Here is a 19490-nt window from a genome sequence, read left to right as displayed (position 1 = left end):
ATCCTATGGGACAACGCTGAGCGCACAGCCAGGTCATGTCTCCACATTCCAACTCGTTGTCGGCTGAGCCGACAGCTATAGTGCTCTCTGCGAGAGCGCGCTTTTCGCAGCGAGCCCTAAAAAAGAACGTAAAATATGGTTTGGGGAAATCACATCAGCACCATTTTTAAGTGACGAGATCGACTGCTCCAACTGCGCTCTCTCACTGAGGCATGCAAGATCCTGGGTCTCCCAGGCAAAGATCCCTTGGAGAAGCAACACACTCCCCTCCTCAGTTGTGTAATAAGCAGCACAGGGTGAATATGTCTCCGAAGAACCAGAGGTCAGATTCTTCACGATGGCCCAGGAGGGAAAAGCCATCCTGGAAAGCTTGCTCCGACAATACGATGCCTCAAACACGCAAATCCATTCTACCCGTGAACAAAAGTTTTCCCGAGTCTTATGTGAAGGGCTGCTGGCCCGGATTGTACATCTAAAGGCTGGCTTGGCAGGGGAGGTGGGGGTTTGGCATCACAAGTTTGGCTTGAATAGTGTGTTGCTGTACCTCCAGCTCTGCTCTTTACCAAGGAAGAGGTCCCCTTTGCACATCTCTGGACTTTACTATTGAACTGATTTGCTAGGAGTTACTTATTTAATGTTTTTTGTTACTAGAGGTAATAGTTGTCATTAATAGGGTTTACAAACTATCGCATTCACTCTCAAACCCATGGCCACGACTGCACAGTATGGGGGGGGTCGCATCACCAACTGAAAGAAGCTAGAGACATTCATAACCAACTATCCACACGGACTAACCAAAGAACTTTGTATGCTTACTGGGGAGGCCAATTATTCTAATGGTCAACATTATTCACGTTCAACATCAAGGCAGTCCGTTTCAATGCTAGGGGCCTGAACTATACAGCAAAGTATCAGGTATTAAATGGAACCTGCAGAAGTCACAGCCTTTAAATCCCGCCACAACAACAAGAAGCGTTCCACTCACTATTTCAGATTTATTGGGCTCTGAAGCATATTCTATATTTGGGACAATGGCGAATACCTTGCCAGTCACAGTGGCGATAAACTACCAGGGCCTTCAACAGATTGCGGGGAGCTGTATGCATGGTTGAGCAGAATGCCTGCATGAAGAGGACTGTTCTTCCTAAGATACTGTTCATGTTTTAATAACTTGCTTTGCAGTCACCTCCGAATACTTTCAAAACACTACAGCAAGGAATATACACATTTGCCACAAAGGTCTTACACCATACCATGTCTATCACATTATGTTACAGACACCCATGGAAAGAGGGGCTAGGTATTCCCAACATTTACATTATTACCTAGCGCCCTAATCCAGGCCTGTGGTAGAATGGGACAGAGATATGAATGACGAGCACTGGTGCTTCACATACCAGTTGGAATCCACGTATGACATTTCCATGCTTGTCCAAGGGGCACAGGTACTGGTGCCTCGACTCCACTCCAGTTATCAGATCTACTCTGGCAGTGTGGGTAGTTCTCTGAGAAGTTTGGCCTCACGACATTTCCTTCCCTGCTCACACCAATAATCTCGAACCATGAGTTTACTCCAGCACTAATGGGGTGGCAATTTAAAGCTTGGCAAATGGTGGGTTGCAAACACATAGGAGATATGTCGACCAAGGAGTGATCTCCTTTGAACAACTAAAGAAGTACTTCTGCCTTGCAGAGGTGAAATGTGCACACTATTTACAGGTCAGACTGGGTGACAAACAGGTCGATAAAGGTGACCACAGGAGACTTCTTACTACATTTGAGAGAAGAATCCTTTCGAAAAACAATGACAAACATCTATACTGCTTCCTGTTGGCAGCAACTCCACATACTAAGTCTTCAGGCCAGAGGAGATGGGAATGCGATCTGGGTTGAAATCTTACTGATGGAGTGGTAGGATCCATTTCACAACGCACGTGCCAAAGTGCACTCTGCTACTGGCAGAGAAACTATGACCAAACTAGTAACATACTAGTGCAACACCCTTGTATGCCTATTTCACTGGTACCCTTGGAGACCAACATGTGGAAAAGTAAATTTTGCCATGTTCTGTGTCCCTACGCCTCATCCATCATATGTTATGTGTGCATGACCAATATGCATATGTTATTCCCCATGTCTGTTTAATGACGCAATTACAGTTGTGTTCACCTCTGGTATGTCATTTTCCAGTCCTCGTGAATACTACGAATATTAGGCCTATGTAAAGCTATGTTGCCACGTTTCCCAGCGTGCACGTTATTCCATTATAAAGTCCCCGTTTCTAGGCCTCAAAAGGGCCCGGACATCAGATTCGGCTCCTGTCTCCTGAAGCCTCGCTGAGGAGCGATACAGCCCCCACCTGTATCCTCGACCCTTCACTTACTTCCTGCCTCGCAGTGCCCGGTGCAGCTTGGTTCTGCCTCTGAGTCTGCCAAAAGTATGTTATGGTTCCAGCTATCAGTTCAGTCTTTTTTTCTCTGCATTCCTAAGCTACTGAACTGCATCAATAGTTTCCGTCATTGTCTAGCCTTTAGGGCTCCACGTTAGAGAAATACTGTATTTAATGGTCATTTCATATTCTTCATCACGCACTACATGTAGAATAATGCATGGTCCAGTCTTAGAATCAAGTTAGCCTCTTCCCCACATGACTTCTAGTTTATATCAACATGTTCCCTAAACATCAGATACCAGATAGGGTTTAGGTACATGTCGCTCCGACCCTCCAGACTCTAGTCTCTGCTCCTAGCACAGAGTTCATAGCCCCCAGCTTCTCCTAGTGATACGTCATTGCCAGTTTACGCGCACCATTAGGTTAGAGGTCCCGGCTCCTTAGGTAGCCTCCTCCTATGTTTCCGCCCTATTCATGACATATTCTGTTACGTTTGCATCACATGTCTATGTATACTCCCAGTTACACCTACTTTTACTGTTATCTTTCGCGACTGCTACGCGTCACGCCTTCTGCTCCACCCACTGTTACGCCTACTGCAATGTAATGCTATGTGTTTGCGCTATGTATATAAGTTCATGTATTGTTATTAAAAAGCCAGCGCGCTCATCCCAGATCAAGCCCCAGCAGCTGCTGGGTCATCCCATGCAGGTTGTCCTGATCCTGTCCTTATGCTGTAATAAACCTGCAGAAACTCCTACTACCTCGAATCTTGACTCTTATTTTATTGAGCTATCTGTTATTCATTCATTCATTCAAAAATAGATCCGGTATTATTTATTTATATACCACATAATGGCGCCCGAACAGGGACTTGCCCTTTCCCCACGCGTCGGTGAAGCCACGCCGACCCCCTGACCCTCTGCAGCCGTGACGGAACCATACCGGCCACGTGCAGATATTTCTGCTTCAAGTATCCCTCAGGCCCACGGAGGAGACGGAGGAGGCGGTCCAGCATCCAAACGAGACGGTGGAGGAACGCGGCGAGTCCCGACCAGAGCCCAAGCCAAGAGTCCAAGGTCCGAGGTATCCGGAGGCCCACCCGGAACTGAAGTCCGAAGTCCGAAGTTCGCCGTCGTCCAGTCCAGTCCGAGGCCTTCCGTTCCGTGCTGCCCGGTGAGTACCATTGCTGGGGTAGTATCTAGACAGGACCAATCTAAATTGACTCCTGGTCCGTGGGTTGGTGGTGCCCAGACTCACAAACGAAGTGTTCACCTAGGTGGATACGGGTCTTGATGCGTCCCTTTATGGGACCGGTATGTTCCGTACTGTTACAGCAGTGCATCCAGTAACTCTAGTCTGTTCCGTTCTCAAGAAATTCTTGTATTTCTGTTCTCAGTATTCCAGGTAATATTCTGTTCGAACTGTTATTTATAATGTTGGTCAATGTATTTCCAATGTCGTGGTATGCCTGAATTGTTTTCCCAATTGTTATTGTTTTTCGTGTATTGTATTGTGTTCCGATTCAAGTTTACAATGCCGCTCTTTTCCAAGTTGCGTCAGTTAAAAACTAGAAAGGGTTTATTAGAGGAAGCAGTTCCTGTCCCGCCCAGGGACAGTCCAGGTCATTTTATGTATCAGAAACATGGCATAAGCGCCATATTGTATCTAGATTTATGGGTAGAGTATACCAAACAGTTAGACGAAAAGTATAGATGGCCCGTATCGGGTACATGGGATGCCGAATGTATCATGCGAGTAGAAGAAGCATTATGGAAAAAGAAAGCCAGACAGTCGCAGAAAGATGCCATCGAGTTATGGCGTAAGGAATCTCACAAAAGAACGGAAAAGGAAGTCAGAAAGTCAGAGTTAAGTAGAGAATCCCAGGAACGAGCCCAAGAAAGAGAATTAATCGAGATAGGGGAACAAGTCAAAGCCGAACAGTCAGACAGACAGAGGCATGCCCTCATTAAGGGTATGTATCCTCTTCTTGCCGAAGGATTGCCAAAAGCGACCCCAGAGGCATCTAGTAATTTCCCGCCACCATTAGTTCCGACCAAGCTACGTCATAAACCGACCGCAGCTGATATTTTTATTTCGTCCTATCTGGACGATACAGTCCCCGAATATGCAAATCCCGTTCGCGCTCCGCCAGTCCCTGTAAATCAGGCACTTCCTGCTCCTCCAGGCACCGGGGTGCCCTTAACAGCTCCCCCGGGTCAGCCTGCTATACAAGTCCAGCCCACGTTACAATTACCGACCTTGCCAGCACAAAAGGCATCAGTCGACGATTCTAGTTTAGGGGCCGCAGGAGGAGGTCTTCCTCAAACCCCGCCGCCACACAAGCGTTTAACATTACTCGAATTACATGCTCAAGCGTTACAGCGCACGCCCAAACATCAGTCTGTTACAGAAATCAGGCAAACCCTTAACGAATGTGTCTATGATCCAGTTCCAGGCGAATATAATATGGTTTTATATTCCTTACGTGTAAGGAGAGTGACCGAGTATCTAGTCACCTTGCCGAATATGAAAGAAGACCTAGACAGAATATATCGTTTCATCCGTACAGGGGATGATCCAGAAAGTATTAGTGATGCCATGTCCCAAAGGAAAGCTGAGATCCAGCGTATGATATTAAAGTTCTTAATTAACTGTCTAATAAGAGAACAAGATTACCCATCTACAGATCCAGTCGAAATGAAAACTCTGACAAAGTGGAGTGATAATATAGCCGAGGGTAAGCACAATACCATTAGTGCCATGGAAAGTATGTACAAGAAAATCCGTAAAGAGATAATAAAGATACACGAACAGCGTAAAGCAGCACAAATAAGCGAGAAAGAAAGTACCTCTGAACCTGAAGAGGAAGAGGACGAGAATCCCACCAGAATAGCGTATGTAGGAAAATCTAGATTTCCAGATCGCCATTTACGTCTAGAACCCAAGTCTACTTTCCATCATCCAGCACCAGAACAAGTTTCTCTAGAACAAGTATTTCAAGCTACCGATCACATCCTGAAATCACGAATCGGTTATAGTGAGTTAAGTACCATGCATGAACAAGAACTAGCCCGATCAGCAGTCCGATGGATTACTGATTCTACCACTTTTCCAGACGAAATAGTGGCACAAATGTTTCTGAAACTGCCCCCAGCCGAGCAGCGACTGGTGGGTACGTATATGATCCAGCACCTCATTACTCTGTATGAGGGTCAGCACTCTGATCCAGGTCCGTTGCACGATATCCTGAACGAGTTACTCCAGTATAGATGGAGAGGTCTAGGTACCGATTTAATTGGTGTTATTCTAGAACAGCGTCACAAATATAGAACGTTTCTGAACCCGCATTTTGTTCATGTCTCACCCCCAGAAAGTAAACCATTCTACATAGATAGACAGAATCCGTTACGAGAAGTCCACCCAGTTAAAGGAACAGGTGGCGAAATGCAACGAGTGTTTGTATACACTCCAATCACAAAGATGGAACTCCTTGAAATGAAGAAATTAATTCCCTGTCATGACAAAGATCCAGCAGGGTTCCATAGAGAATTAAAAGACATGCTCCGTATGGGAGAATACACTTACCCAGATATCATTAAAATGTTAAAGGTCCTGTTACCCGCAGGGGTGTATGAAAAGCTAAAGGAAAAAGAATGGGAGGTGGGAGAGAAAAAGATCGATTGGGCAGTTCTAGAAGCTGAAGACAAGGCACGAGTACCAGGTACCGGTCTTGGAGATAAATGTAAAGAATTACCAGAATTATTGATTCAAGTTTTACCCAGATTATTGACAACGAGAAAAGAAGACTGGGATGCAATCTCAGCCTGTAAACAGAAACAAGATGAAGATATTAGTGATTTTTATTCTAGATTTGAAAAATGTTTTAGTATTAACAGTGGTCTCAAGACAAGTAGTGAATCATACCCTCACCTTTTCGTTACCAAATTAGTCGAGAATTCAAGTCCACAAATTAAGAACCGAGTTTTGAAAGTCGAAAGCACCTGGCAAGCAAATACTCCGTCCCAGATGCTCCAGATGCTCCAGTATCACCAGAATAGAATCAGAGAAGAGCAAGAACACGAAAGAAAACGTATGAAAGACACGAAAATGAAAGTGCTAGTTGCACAATCTGTTCCTCAAGACAGTCAGAAGAGGGGTCCGAATCAAGCCAGTCATCCTGCAGCTCCCGTTAAAGGGAACTGCAACTATTGCAAACAGCCAGGTCATTTTATAAACGAGTGTGCAGTTCTGAAACATAACATAGCTACTGGTAAGACTAAAGAAAGACCACGTCCGCCTAGACAAGAACAAGTTTCACAGACTCCTCAGCCACAGAATGCACAACAGACAGTTACAGCACCGCAGCCTATTGCTGCAACACAGCACGTTACATCGCAGATGTACCAGTATGCTCAGACAGAGTATCCAGAGTACCAGCCATATTCATGAAACAGCCTAGAGAGGGAGGTAGGCTTGCCTCTCATCGAGATACCTGTAGATCAAGAAGGTCCCTATGTTCACAGTCAAGTATTAGGGAAAGACAGAAAGTTTTTGATCGATACAGGGGCAAGTAGGACCACAATTAGTCATGCCGAAGTTCCAGGGGCTCCGCTCTCAGGCTCAAGAAATGTTTCCCTTGGATTTTCAGGAAAGCCCATAGTTAACGAGATATCTAAGCCAGTTACTCTAGAAGTAGGTCCATTGTCCCGTACTACTGATCTGTTACTTACTAAGTCATGTCCAGAAAATTTGTTAGGCATTAAAACACTGAAAGAATTAGGTGCAGTTATTTGCTGTTCCCCAGAGGGAATACGTCTGTTCCTACGTGACTTTAAGGGTCACTATGTATTACGAGATTTTGATTCCAGACTGTCTAATGTTCCGCAGCATTTATGGGCGCAAGGTCCAACTGATGTAGGTTATATGCAAATCACACCCCATCGTGTGACTCTCAAACCAGGTGTAGTGTTACCCCGAATCAGACAGTACAGACTGCCACCTGAGGCTGTAGCAGCCTTATCCAAAATTATTGACGAGCTCATGGCTCAAGGAGTAGTTGTAGAAACTGACTCCAACGTATGTAATTCTCCGATCATTCCAGTCATGAAACGTACTGATCCAAATGCACCCCCAGTATATCGATTAGTGATTGATTTACGGGAACTTAACAAATGTATTATTCCTCAGTACCCAGTTGTCCCAGATATCTCTTCCCTATTGACAGCCATTGATTCCGAAGCCACGTTCTTCACTGTCATAGACCTCAAGAACGCATTTTTTAGTGTTCCCATCCATCCAGACAGCCAGTTTCTTTTCGGATTTTGTTTAAATGGAAGGAGCTATATGTTCACACGCGCTCCTCAAGGTTTCACAGAAAGTCCTAGTATTTACAGTCAAGCACTCAAGAGACAACTAGACAACATTCACATGCCAACTGACACTGCCCTGCTCCAGTATGTCGATGATCTACTGATCACAGCCCGTTCTGAACGTGACTGCGAGCGAGCGTCACTGACAGTCCTGTATTTCCTAGCCGAGATGGGGCACAAGGTGTCCCCTTCTAAGCTTCAATTCTGTGTCCAGCAAGTGGTCTACTTAGGACACTTACTGTCCAAGAGGGGTAGGCAGTTGACACCAGACCGTATCCAGTTAATAGCGAGCCTCCCCCAGCCCAGAACCCAGAAGGAGGTACGTGCCTTTATCGGCCTTACTTCTTATTGTAGACAATGGATTCCTCAGTATGCATTTCTAGCCAAGCCACTGATACAGTTAACGACACAGGAGGCAGCCGTATCGACTGTCCTCCCTTGGACATCTGACCATACACTTAGTTTCAACGAGTTAAAGAAAGCTTTATGCCAAGCTCCAGTTCTAGCCACACCGAACTACAGTAAGCCTTTTACACTTTTCGTTACTGAACGTGAAGGTACAGCATTATCTGTTCTTACACAAGATCAAGCAGAACAATACAAGCCCTGTGCTTATTTTTCGAGCACATTAGATCCAGTCGCCCAGGCGTTGCCTGCGTGCCTCAAGTCAGTTGCAGCCACAGCACTAGCTATCAGACAAAGTGATTCCATAGTTTTAGGACACTCTCTGACAGTACAAGTCCCACATTCAGTAGAAGTTCTTTTAAACCGAACACAAACTCAGCACTTGACAATTGCACGTTTAACAGGTTATGAATTGACACTGTTCCAGCCACACATAGAAATCAGACGCTGCAACGTTCTGAATCCTGCTACACTGTTACCATCAGTTAATTCAAATCCTGACACACATGATTGTGTGGAAGTAGTCAACATTACGACAAAGCCAAGACAAGACCTGACAGACATTCCGTTGCCAGATCCTGACCTGACACTTTATGTGGATGGTTCATGTATGAGAACTAGTACAGGAGAACTAGTCGCCGCGTATGCAGTGACTACCGACACTGAAGTTATCGAAACACACCGTATTGACACCCTGTCCGCTCAAGCAGCAGAGCTAGTCGCTCTGACACAAGCCTGTATACACGCCAAGAACCTGAAAGTTAATGTTTACACAGATTCACGTTACGCATTCGGAGTTGTACACGACTTCGGAGTGCTCTGGCGGGAGAGAGGTTTCATGACTTCTCATGGAACCAAGATTCAGCATGGTCTCCTTATTCAAGCCCTGTTAGATGCCATACATTTACCGACATCTATCGCTATTATGAAGTGCAAAGCACATACGAAAGTCACTGACATTATTTCCCAAGGTAATGATCTAGCAGATCGCACAGCCAAGCTTACAGCACAGACTCCAGACATTCCAGTTAACATGACACATATTCCAGACCCGACTACATGCATGACAGTTAAGGACCCTACACAAGATGTCATAGATATCCAGTTACATGCTACTCCCGATGAAATCAAGAAATGGTCTGAACAAGGAGGGGTCCAGACAGATCAAGGATGGTTAACGAAGGGTAGAGCCACATGGTTTCTCCCCGACTCTATGGTTCAAGTCATTATTAATACCGCACATAGTCCAGCACATTTAGGAGAAAAAGCTATGTTAGACAGTATCCAGAACATTTGGTTCAACAAGCATTTACGAGCTGCAGCCAAGCAGAAAGTCCGTACCTGTATGATATGTTGTCAGTTTAATCCAGGTAAAAGTGTCCCGGTGGAACAAGGTGGTTTCCAGCCCCCTGACCACCCTTTTGAGGTCCTCCAGATGGATTATATTCAGATGGAGCGATGTCGAGGTTTCAAGTATGTCCTTGTAGTTGTATGCGCTTTGTCCAGATGGACAGAAGCATATCCAGTTCCAGATTACACAGCCGCGACCACTGCCAAGCAGTTGGTTCGTGAATTCTTCCCTAGATATGGACTCCCTAGAGTCGTATATTCTGATAACGGTCAGCCATTCTCATCCGAACTCATGAAGCACGTTTCCCTTTTGTTAGGGTACCAGTGGAAGTTCCATTGTGTACGCCATCCTGAAGCAGCTGGTCTAGTTGAGAGACATAATCAGACCCTGAAAATCCGTATTGCCAAAGTTTGTAAAGAAAAAGGTGTGGACTGGCTAGTAGCTCTGCCAGTCGCTTTGTTTTATATGCGCATGGTCGCACATTCCAGATCAGGTCTGTCCCCGTATGAGGTCGTATTCGGCCGCCCCCCTAACATGTGGGGTACTCCTAGACCCCGAAGTATTACCGATGTTTCATGTAATATGTTGACAGATTACCTAGCTTCCTTGATGTCTGCCCTCAACTCATGTCGTTCACAGGTTGCTGCCGCCTTTCCAGACAATACCGAGGTGGCACCGCATGAAATCGTTCCAGGTTCCCTAGTGATGGTCCGAAATTTTGACAGATCAAGTCCGTTGGAGCCTCGTTGGAAGGAGCCCCGTCAGGTCCTCTTGTCCACCCGTACTGCCGTCAAGTTGGAAGGCAGAAAAGGATGGATCCACCTTTCTCATATTAAACTTTTTAAAGGATTGAAACCAGTCTCTAAAAACATTTCCCAGGATTCGAAAGACTGCCAGAATATTGCTCTTAAGGACTGTCCCGCAAAAGACATTATTGCAATCCCTTCCTTGTTAGAGAAAACTCCGCAACAGGAGTATAAGTTAAAGCTCAGGTCTAGTAAAATAAGTCAGTCAGTTTGATTGTATAAGTCCTCCCCTAGGTGAAACGGTTAGACTGTTTCTGACATGTATAAAATAGACCCCCATAGTGAGAGAGTCAGTAATAACTCAATTCAATGTATCGTTTTTCTGAGTTTCGTATTATTCATCAGTATTTTGATTTCCTGCACCAGCTATGCGTTCTATCTGTATTTTCCAGTTCCTCATGTAAATATGTCTGCTAATGCTACAGTAGAGCACACGTTTAGTGATCTGCCTCCTCACGAATATTCATACCGCCTCGCTATGCGCAATAACTCATTTATCCGTATGTTACATTACTCACACCAGACCAGCAATGCCACTAATTGTTGGGTGTGTGGTCGACTCCCCCCTTTCCAGACACCGAAGGGAGTTCTGCCACTCTTTCCTTATCCATTTTCACACAATGGTTCATGTGGAGCATGGTCCACGTTAACGTTATCCTCAACAGATATGTCTTTTCTTAACAGTACATGTTTTCCAGACAAGCAAGGTTTCCCCCACAGAACAGGTTTAGATCTAGAAAATGAAGTTTATAATTTAGGTAATTATTCGTCGAATTTCATGGTCCTGAATGTTCAGTCTGATACTACTCCAGACTTACCTGCTATTTCAGTACTACCAGTCAAAGGCGAATTATGTGTCCGTAGTTATGGTTCCATACATGTAGGTCATAGTGAATGTACTACTGTTATCCAGTATAGTGACAGTGGGAAATCTGTTTTCAAAGCTTCACGTCATTCTTATTTTATTTGTGGTCAAACCGCATATGTCCGTCTGCCCCTCGATTGGGAGGGAACCTGTTACATTGCTTTCCTACTGCCACCTGTTTTCCTAGCCCCATCTGATTATCACAGAAACACACATCTAGTACACATTAGACATAGAAGGGAGTCCCCAATTGTCGATTATACTGAAACTACTCTAGAACAGTATACAGATTTCAATAAAGGTTTCTTCTTCTTTGTAGGACCTGTCCAGAATAGTAAACTGATCCGTAGGTTAACAAGAACCCTTGAAGCTGTAGTAAATGAGACTGCCTCTGCTCTAGGTAACTTAACCGAAGAACAATCTGCTATGAGATTTGTCGTTTTGCAAAATCGTCTCGTCCTTGACGTCATACTGGCCGATAGGGGCGGGGCCTGTAGGGTCATCGGATCTAGTTGCTGCATTTTCATTCCAAATAACGCGCCGTCTGTTTATTCAGCTATAACCAGACTCCATAAAATTGCCCATCTGTTACACCAAGATCCAGGCACCTGGACATGGTCCGGTTGGTTCTGGAATATAATTTCCGCATGGGGATGGAAAGTCCTGTCCTTTCTAGGTATTGCAGTAGCGATCATATTTAGCTGCTGCCTCTGTATACAATGTGGCCCTGCGATTTGCAGCATGTGTGCTACCTCTTGTATTCCTAGTCCCAAGCCCCGTTCTAAATCCCGTTCCAAGACAATTCGAGACGAGCAAATGATACTGTATGAAATGATAGATGGTATCATGAAAATTGATGTTTCCTGATGGAAACGTAGTGACAAGGAGGGAATGTGGAAAAGTAAATTTTGCCATGTTCTGTGTCCCTACGCCTCATCCATCATATGTTATGTGTGCATGACCAATATGCATATGTTATTCCCCATGTCTGTTTAATGACGCAATTACAGTTGTGTTCACCTCTGGTATGTCATTTTCCAGTCCTCGTGAATACTACGAATATTAGGCCTATGTAAAGCTATGTTGCCACGTTTCCCAGCGTGCACGTTATTCCATTATAAAGTCCCCGTTTCTAGGCCTCAAAAGGGCCCGGACATCAGATTCGGCTCCTGTCTCCTGAAGCCTCGCTGAGGAGCGATACAGCCCCCACCTGTATCCTCGACCCTTCACTTACTTCCTGCCTCGCAGTGCCCGGTGCAGCTTGGTTCTGCCTCTGAGTCTGCCAAAAGTATGTTATGGTTCCAGCTATCAGTTCAGTCTTTTTTTCTCTGCATTCCTAAGCTACTGAACTGCATCAATAGTTTCCGTCATTGTCTAGCCTTTAGGGCTCCACGTTAGAGAAATACTGTATTTAATGGTCATTTCATATTCTTCATCACGCACTACATGTAGAATAATGCATGGTCCAGTCTTAGAATCAAGTTAGCCTCTTCCCCACATGACTTCTAGTTTATATCAACATGTTCCCTAAACATCAGATACCAGATAGGGTTTAGGTACATGTCGCTCCGACCCTCCAGACTCTAGTCTCTGCTCCTAGCACAGAGTTCATAGCCCCCAGCTTCTCCTAGTGATACGTCATTGCCAGTTTACGCGCACCATTAGGTTAGAGGTCCCGGCTCCTTAGGTAGCCTCCTCCTATGTTTCCGCCCTATTCATGACATATTCTGTTACGTTTGCATCACATGTCTATGTATACTCCCAGTTACACCTACTTTTACTGTTATCTTTCGCGACTGCTACGCGTCACGCCTTCTGCTCCACCCACTGTTACGCCTACTGCAATGTAATGCTATGTGTTTGCGCTATGTATATAAGTTCATGTATTGTTATTAAAAAGCCAGCGCGCTCATCCCAGATCAAGCCCCAGCAGCTGCTGGGTCATCCCATGCAGGTTGTCCTGATCCTGTCCTTATGCTGTAATAAACCTGCAGAAACTCCTACTACCTCGAATCTTGACTCTTATTTTATTGAGCTATCTGTTATTCATTCATTCATTCATTCAAAAATAGATCCGGTATTATTTATTTATATACCACAAACAGACAGATGTTGAAGAGGTTTTGGAGGGTCTAGGACACTCATACCTCTCCTCTGGCACTGCCCCAAACTGACACTTAGCATGGCAAGGTATTAAATAACCAGAGATGAGATACTGTGCTTCCCACCATACACTATATTCAGTCTACCTAACAAAACATACTTGCGCATTACAGTGCATTAGAGATGGTAGATGACGGTAGCTCTCTCTGGGGTAAATCAAGTAGTCCCATCCCACTGGGGTACTGATAAAACCCCAGAGCACAGAAATTGGCTGTATTGTATTTGGAAGACACTAAGAATGGCAAAACCGTCTCTAGACCCCAAAGATTTCCCTGAGGAGTGGGTCCTATACCTCTCCTATCTCTCTACAGAATGTAGGGAGTGGTTCTGTCCCAAGTACTTAAAAGTGCGACATATTCCTCAGGCACCCTCAAACGATAACCCCACAGAGATCTAGCTCCCCCTAGGCTGGATAACATGGTAGTTTGCACACCAGTCACAGCACTGAAAAGTGTGTATGCTGAATTTTACAGAAAGTGAATATCAATGCTACAATTATTCTTGTTCTATGGTTTATTTTATTCCTTTATTACTGTAGAAGTATTGGACTGTGGTGTGTGTGGGGTGAGTAGCTTTATTATTAACTGATGGCAACAGCTAGCTTTCGGGTTGTAGGCATTGGTGTAGTTAATTTTGCTTAATGCATATTTTGTATTTATGCCCAAGTGCTAATCTAGAACATTGATTCATAAAAAAACATTAGAATCCCTACCCTCACCTAAAATTGAGGTTGCAATCCTTTCCTTGAGAAATTAACCCAACTGCTAGGTTTAAAGAATGCAAAAACATGTTTCGTTCCATGACGCAGCACTATTGTAACTCAAACGTTCCTCATTTAAAAGCAGTTTCACTGAAAGAACGGACAATTGCACCTTTGATAGCTAATGCACTATTAAAGATTGGTAATTAATTTATGAGGCAAATATAAACAAACCACTACCAAAACATACAGGTTATTTTCTTGGACTAAGCTTTTTTTGATCAGATGACTTAATTAAGAATGTAATGTCTACACAAGCTTTTGGAAACATACCTGTCCAGTTTCTTTCTCTTCATGATATTGTCGAATATGCTTCCCATGGCACACCTCGTATGTCCAATAAGATTCAATCTAAAAAGGATATTACATAAAAAGATAAGCACACATTATACAAGTCATGTATAGCATCCATAGGTCAACAGAGATCAACCCTTCTAACAATTAATACCCTAAGAAACTAGGAGTGAGTTTCTTAAATAAAGTTAAAGATGTGAGACAAAATGCATATATTAGTGATTAGTTCACCTGCTTATCAAAATCAAACAAACTGACAAATACAATGCTCCACTACAAGAGTCTAGCAAACTTACACAGAAACATTTGCCAGTTAAAGCACTGGATTTCCATTCTATGGGAATATTCTTTACTTTTTAAAGCAAACACATACTCGACATGCAATCGTAACAGTACTTAAGGACTCAAATTTCTGGTTTGCACTCCAAACATTGGTCAACCACCAACATCTGCTGCTTCTCATTTTCAATGGCAAGAGTTATTTTCTGCACCTGGCTGCAGGATATCCTATGCACAGTATTTGTTTTCTCTTCACTGTTTCCCCTTTTTTTTTCTCTTTTGCATTTATTTTTGTACACAAGAAGAGAAGGATTCTCTGAATTCCGTCATGCGCTCACTTGCCTTTATCTTAATCATCTCCTGGTGACCTAAAAATCGTATACAGGAACACTGGGGAAGAATATCAAATTAGAGATTTGTTCTCTTCCACAGTGGTCTGCCACTACGCCCAGGATCACTGCTCCACTGCAACAAGCAAATGACAGTTTTTAACACCATTCACGTTTTAAAAGCAGCGGCGCAAAATGGTCTCTCGCGGGATGTGATGTTTTATTACGAATAACCAATTTCCATTCCATTGCAAATTAAAATTATTATTATTTTTTTAATAAAAGGTGTGTTCCAAAGAACAAAGCCTTGAATACGGACTGGTACACTTCGGCCCCCTGAAATATTTGCATGGTACTCTATATTGGGCAGACTTACTAACTCGTTAGCGGGTAAAGCATCAAGAGGTTTTGTTTGTTTGTTTGTTTGTTTTAGCGATTTGTATAGCGCCTGGTGACCCAAGGGCATCCCCGCGCTGTAAGGAGATTGTTTATCCTGTAAGGAGAGGGAGGGAGGAGGAACAGTTATTTCGGGAATAGGTGCGTTTTCAGTTTTTTGCGAAAGGTCAGGTAGCTGGCTTCCAGTCTGAGGGTGCGTGGGAGGGAATTCCATCTCACGGCCGCTTGCACCGAGAATCGTCGGCCTCCGGTGCGGGTCCTTTTGAATTTGGGGACGTTGGCCAGGTGCTCATTGTCTGAACGGAGGGATATGGATGCTTTGTAGGGGGTGACCAGGTTGCTGAGGATAGTAGGGCCAGATCCGTTGATAAGTTTGTGTGTTGTACACATGGCTTTGAATTCCACCCTTTGGCGAACAGGGAGCCAGTGCAAGGCCTTGAGGGCTGGTTTTGCTGACACTCTCGAAGGAAGGTTCGTGAGCAGACGGGCCGCAGCGTTCTGTGTCCGCTGTAGTCTAGTCAGGGTGGCCTCTGGAGCGCCCAGGTAGACCATATTGCTGTAGTCAAGACGGGACAAAACTAGCCCCTGGATGAGAAGTTTCCTAGAGGGAGGAGGTAGTAATGGGAGGATCTTACGGGTGGTGCGCATGAGCCCAAAACAGGTGCCAGCAGTTTTGGCCGCTTGCGTCTTCATGGTGAGCTCCGGTTCGAGCCATACTCCAAGGGTTTTGATTTCACGCTTCGGGGAGGGGATTTCTCCGAATACGTCGGGCCAGACTGTTGGGGGGATGGTTGCCCATTGTTTTCCCAGGAGCATCACTTCGGTCTTAGACCCATTCAATTTTAGTGATGAATTTAGAGGAATGATGAACGATTAGGGTAGCTGTAAAGTGGCTACAACAACCCTTTGTTTGGCTGAAAGCCAAAAGGGGGAAATCAAAGCAGGAGTAAGGTGATCATAGTGTTGAATGCCAAGGGCAAGGCCAAAGACATACTTTTGCACTTTTTGGAGGTTCGTCGGACTCTGGTGGGAAAGCCTCCACATAAACCCGCACAATAATCAATCCTAGAATTCACATTGAAAAGCTAGAGTGTGATATTTCAGTGCATGCGGTAGCAACAGGAGTTGGATATCTCAGAGCAAGTGTATGGAGAAGAATATATTTTAGGACTATGCACCAGAGGAGAAATTCAAAGGTTGCCAAGTCAAGTCAACTTTATTCGGTCGCATTAAAATAGACCACAAAAGTAAAATACAAAAGCAAAACTAAAAGATATAAAACATGGCAAATTACAGCAGAACCCAGAAAAGTAAAATCAAGGTGCAGTCAATGTACAAGCACAGAGTTCAATACATCAAGCAGGGCTGCAAAGATTAAACGTCTGCCACTAAAGTGGTAGAAATAAAAGGATTAAAAGGCAACGCAGCAATAAAAAATATTTGATCAATAAGGGAACCAAAATTGGAAGGCCACGATGCACAAAGGTGTCTGTCCCCTTATGTACAGAACCACCCATGGGATTTCCTTGCCTTGAGCACCAGCCTCAAAAAAGCATAAACGGTAAAGACGATCTCCTCTGATCTTAGAGATTGCAGAAAGTGCAAAGCATGCTTAATTTAAAAAAAAGGTTTGAGAACCATTGACCTGTAAGCAGAGCAAACGGTGTAGACATTTTTTACATGTAAAGTGCTTTGTGCTGTCACCTGAAAGCATGGGCAGGGCACAAGATTACACAACCCGTCTTTACACTGGGGAAAAGTAACCAATCTATGAAATGCGAGGAAAATAAAGTGCTGATATTGCTGTGCATACAATAGGAATGGTTGAATGCTCCTAGAAGGGGTCAAGTTGCAAATAGCAGGTGACATAGGGGAGTGAGGGCACCGTACCCCACCCTTCTTCCTCCCAAAATGTATGGCATTTATTCCCAAGTGTTCTTTTGGGTAGTATGGGCAAGGATCTTAAAGGGTCTTCAAAAACATCCTGCCTGCCCAGGGATACTGCCATGTCTCCAACACCCTTAAACCAGGGAATATCTAGGGACCTTGATAAGGACAGGCAGCCATTGATTAGCAATCTTTTTAAGCAGAAGGTCTTATTGAACCAAATCCAATGTCATAAAAGGCAGAGGGTGGGTTCTTAAAATATACTCGAGTTGGGTAAGCCATAGCTCCCTATGAATGATGAGAGGGGTGATGGACGGTGGTAACCCAACAGGCAACGTGTACATTTATTTTCAGTAATATATGGAGGTGCTAACGCCTGGAAGCACCAGACACCCGCACCAAAGGTAGCCAACCCTGCGCATTTAGCAAGATAAATAGCCAGCATGTGGACAAGCGAGCTGTTACCCAGTTAGGCAGCAAAGGAAAATATTGTTAGTACTCCTTGCGAGTTGAGTGTTTCTTTGGTCTGTCTGCGGGCACCAGGACCCCTTGCAAATAAAGGTAACCCCCAGAAAGTTGAAGTTAGTCATGTGTTTAACAGGGGTGGTCTGGAGCTTAATTACAGGTCTCCGGCCCAGCCTTTGGATGGAGGACATTATGAAAGATTTGGTAGTGTTGCCCCTCCATGAAGGATGCAAGGCATCCAAAAGATGGTGCAATGCTGCAGGTGTATAATCCATGATGACCACTTCGTCAGCGTACAATAGGGCTGAAATTGGGCAATTTTCAATTTGAAAAACCACACTTGGATATCTAGGGATGCAAATGCTCCAAGAACTCTCCAGGTTCTGTGCTGAGATCTGACTGGCCACCAACACTTCAACCAGGAAGTGTTGGCAGCCATCTTGGGACTGCTTCAGTCGGGTCCCTGAAAAAGGTTTAAAAAAAAAAAAAAGAAGGGGGATGGGTCGGAAGGTAGTATCCTGCTGCATGGTTAACCCCACTTTTTGCCTGGTGCTGTGATGGTTTCGAACTAGTCTGGCTGGGATCCTGCTATTCAAGACACCAGTCTCTGTGCTTTCTCAGCCTAAAATGGTTTGGTAAGTACTTCCGTGAATCCCAAATTGGACACTGGTGTAACCTTCTCAGTACCTAGTATATGGTACTAAGGTACCCAGGGCATAGGTACACCAGGGGTCCCCCATGGGCTGAAGCATGTATTATGCCACCCATGGGAGACCACCCAAACTATAACTACAGGCCTGCCATTGCAGTCTGTGTAAGCTGGTGCTAGCACCACTTACGAAAGATATAAGTTTTCCTATATCTAAGGTCACTGCACTTTACACCTATAAGTCACCCCTAAAGCAGGCCTTCCAATCCTGAAGGCAGGGTGATCAGTTCTAAATGTGAGTGTGCCCCTGTATGTGCAGGACACCCCTACAACCTTCGGAGCCCATTCTCCTGGGTTGTAAGTGAGACAGCCATATAACAGAATAGAGGGGCGCATGAGAGGCATAGAGGGGCGATGACCCTCTCTAAACTGGCTGTAACAAACCCAGTCATGTTTGGCATCAAACATGTTGGAATCATACCTCCCACACTGTAAACTGTGTGGGAGGTATGATTCCATGCACCGTAAAGCTCCTCTGGGAGGCCCTCTGTGCTTACAGTACCAGTCATCCAAACCCGGACAGAAAGCTAGGGCCGCTGCCGGCCAGAGACCAGTTTCTGCCCTCCTGCTGCCGAGCCAAGCTCGGGCAGGGGAAGGCAGAACAATAGGTATCCTGTCTCATGGAGTTGTGACCACCTCCCAGACAGGGTTTAGTGTATTGGGGCAAGGTGGGAGCGCTTTCCACCGCCACAGTCTGTGTGCAAGGCACACTTGACATCCTATGTGCATAATCCAGTTCAAACCAGTTCAGGGAGCCGTTGGCTACCACTCCGGCGCAAAACTGGACAAAGGACAGGGGAGTATCCTCCTCCTTGTTCAGCCCATCCTTAGGGAGGGACCCCTAAATCATCCCAACCCTTTCCTTAGGGTATTTAAGGGCTTACCTGTGGGTGGGTCGTGAGATTCGTTGTGGGACAAGATTAATTTCAGACACCACTTCTTCAATCGTCTGGGCACTCTGGACTTCACTGACTTCCCTCTGGGAATCAAGGCTGCAACCGGGAAGACTCCTGCTGC

At 44.9% G+C, this 19490-nt stretch overlaps 1 protein-coding gene across 1 annotated transcript in view; it reads right to left on the bottom strand.

Moving 5' to 3' along the window:
• ERLEC1 (endoplasmic reticulum lectin 1) overlaps positions 1–19490 on the bottom strand; it is a 275135-nt gene that overhangs the window by 221960 nt on the left and 33685 nt on the right. Inside the window, exon 4 of the mRNA XM_078649476.1 lies at positions 14388–14465. Coding sequence (XP_078505602.1) covers positions 14388–14465 — 78 coding nt within the window. The remainder of the gene's footprint in view (positions 1–14387; positions 14466–19490) is intronic.

Source organism: Lissotriton helveticus, chromosome 6, assembly GCF_964261635.1.
Source record: "Lissotriton helveticus chromosome 6, aLisHel1.1, whole genome shotgun sequence".
Classification (NCBI taxonomy): Eukaryota; Metazoa; Chordata; class Amphibia; order Caudata; family Salamandridae; genus Lissotriton; species Lissotriton helveticus.
The sequence above is the reverse complement of the archived record's forward strand: the minus strand, read 5'-3'. Positions and strand labels throughout refer to the sequence as shown.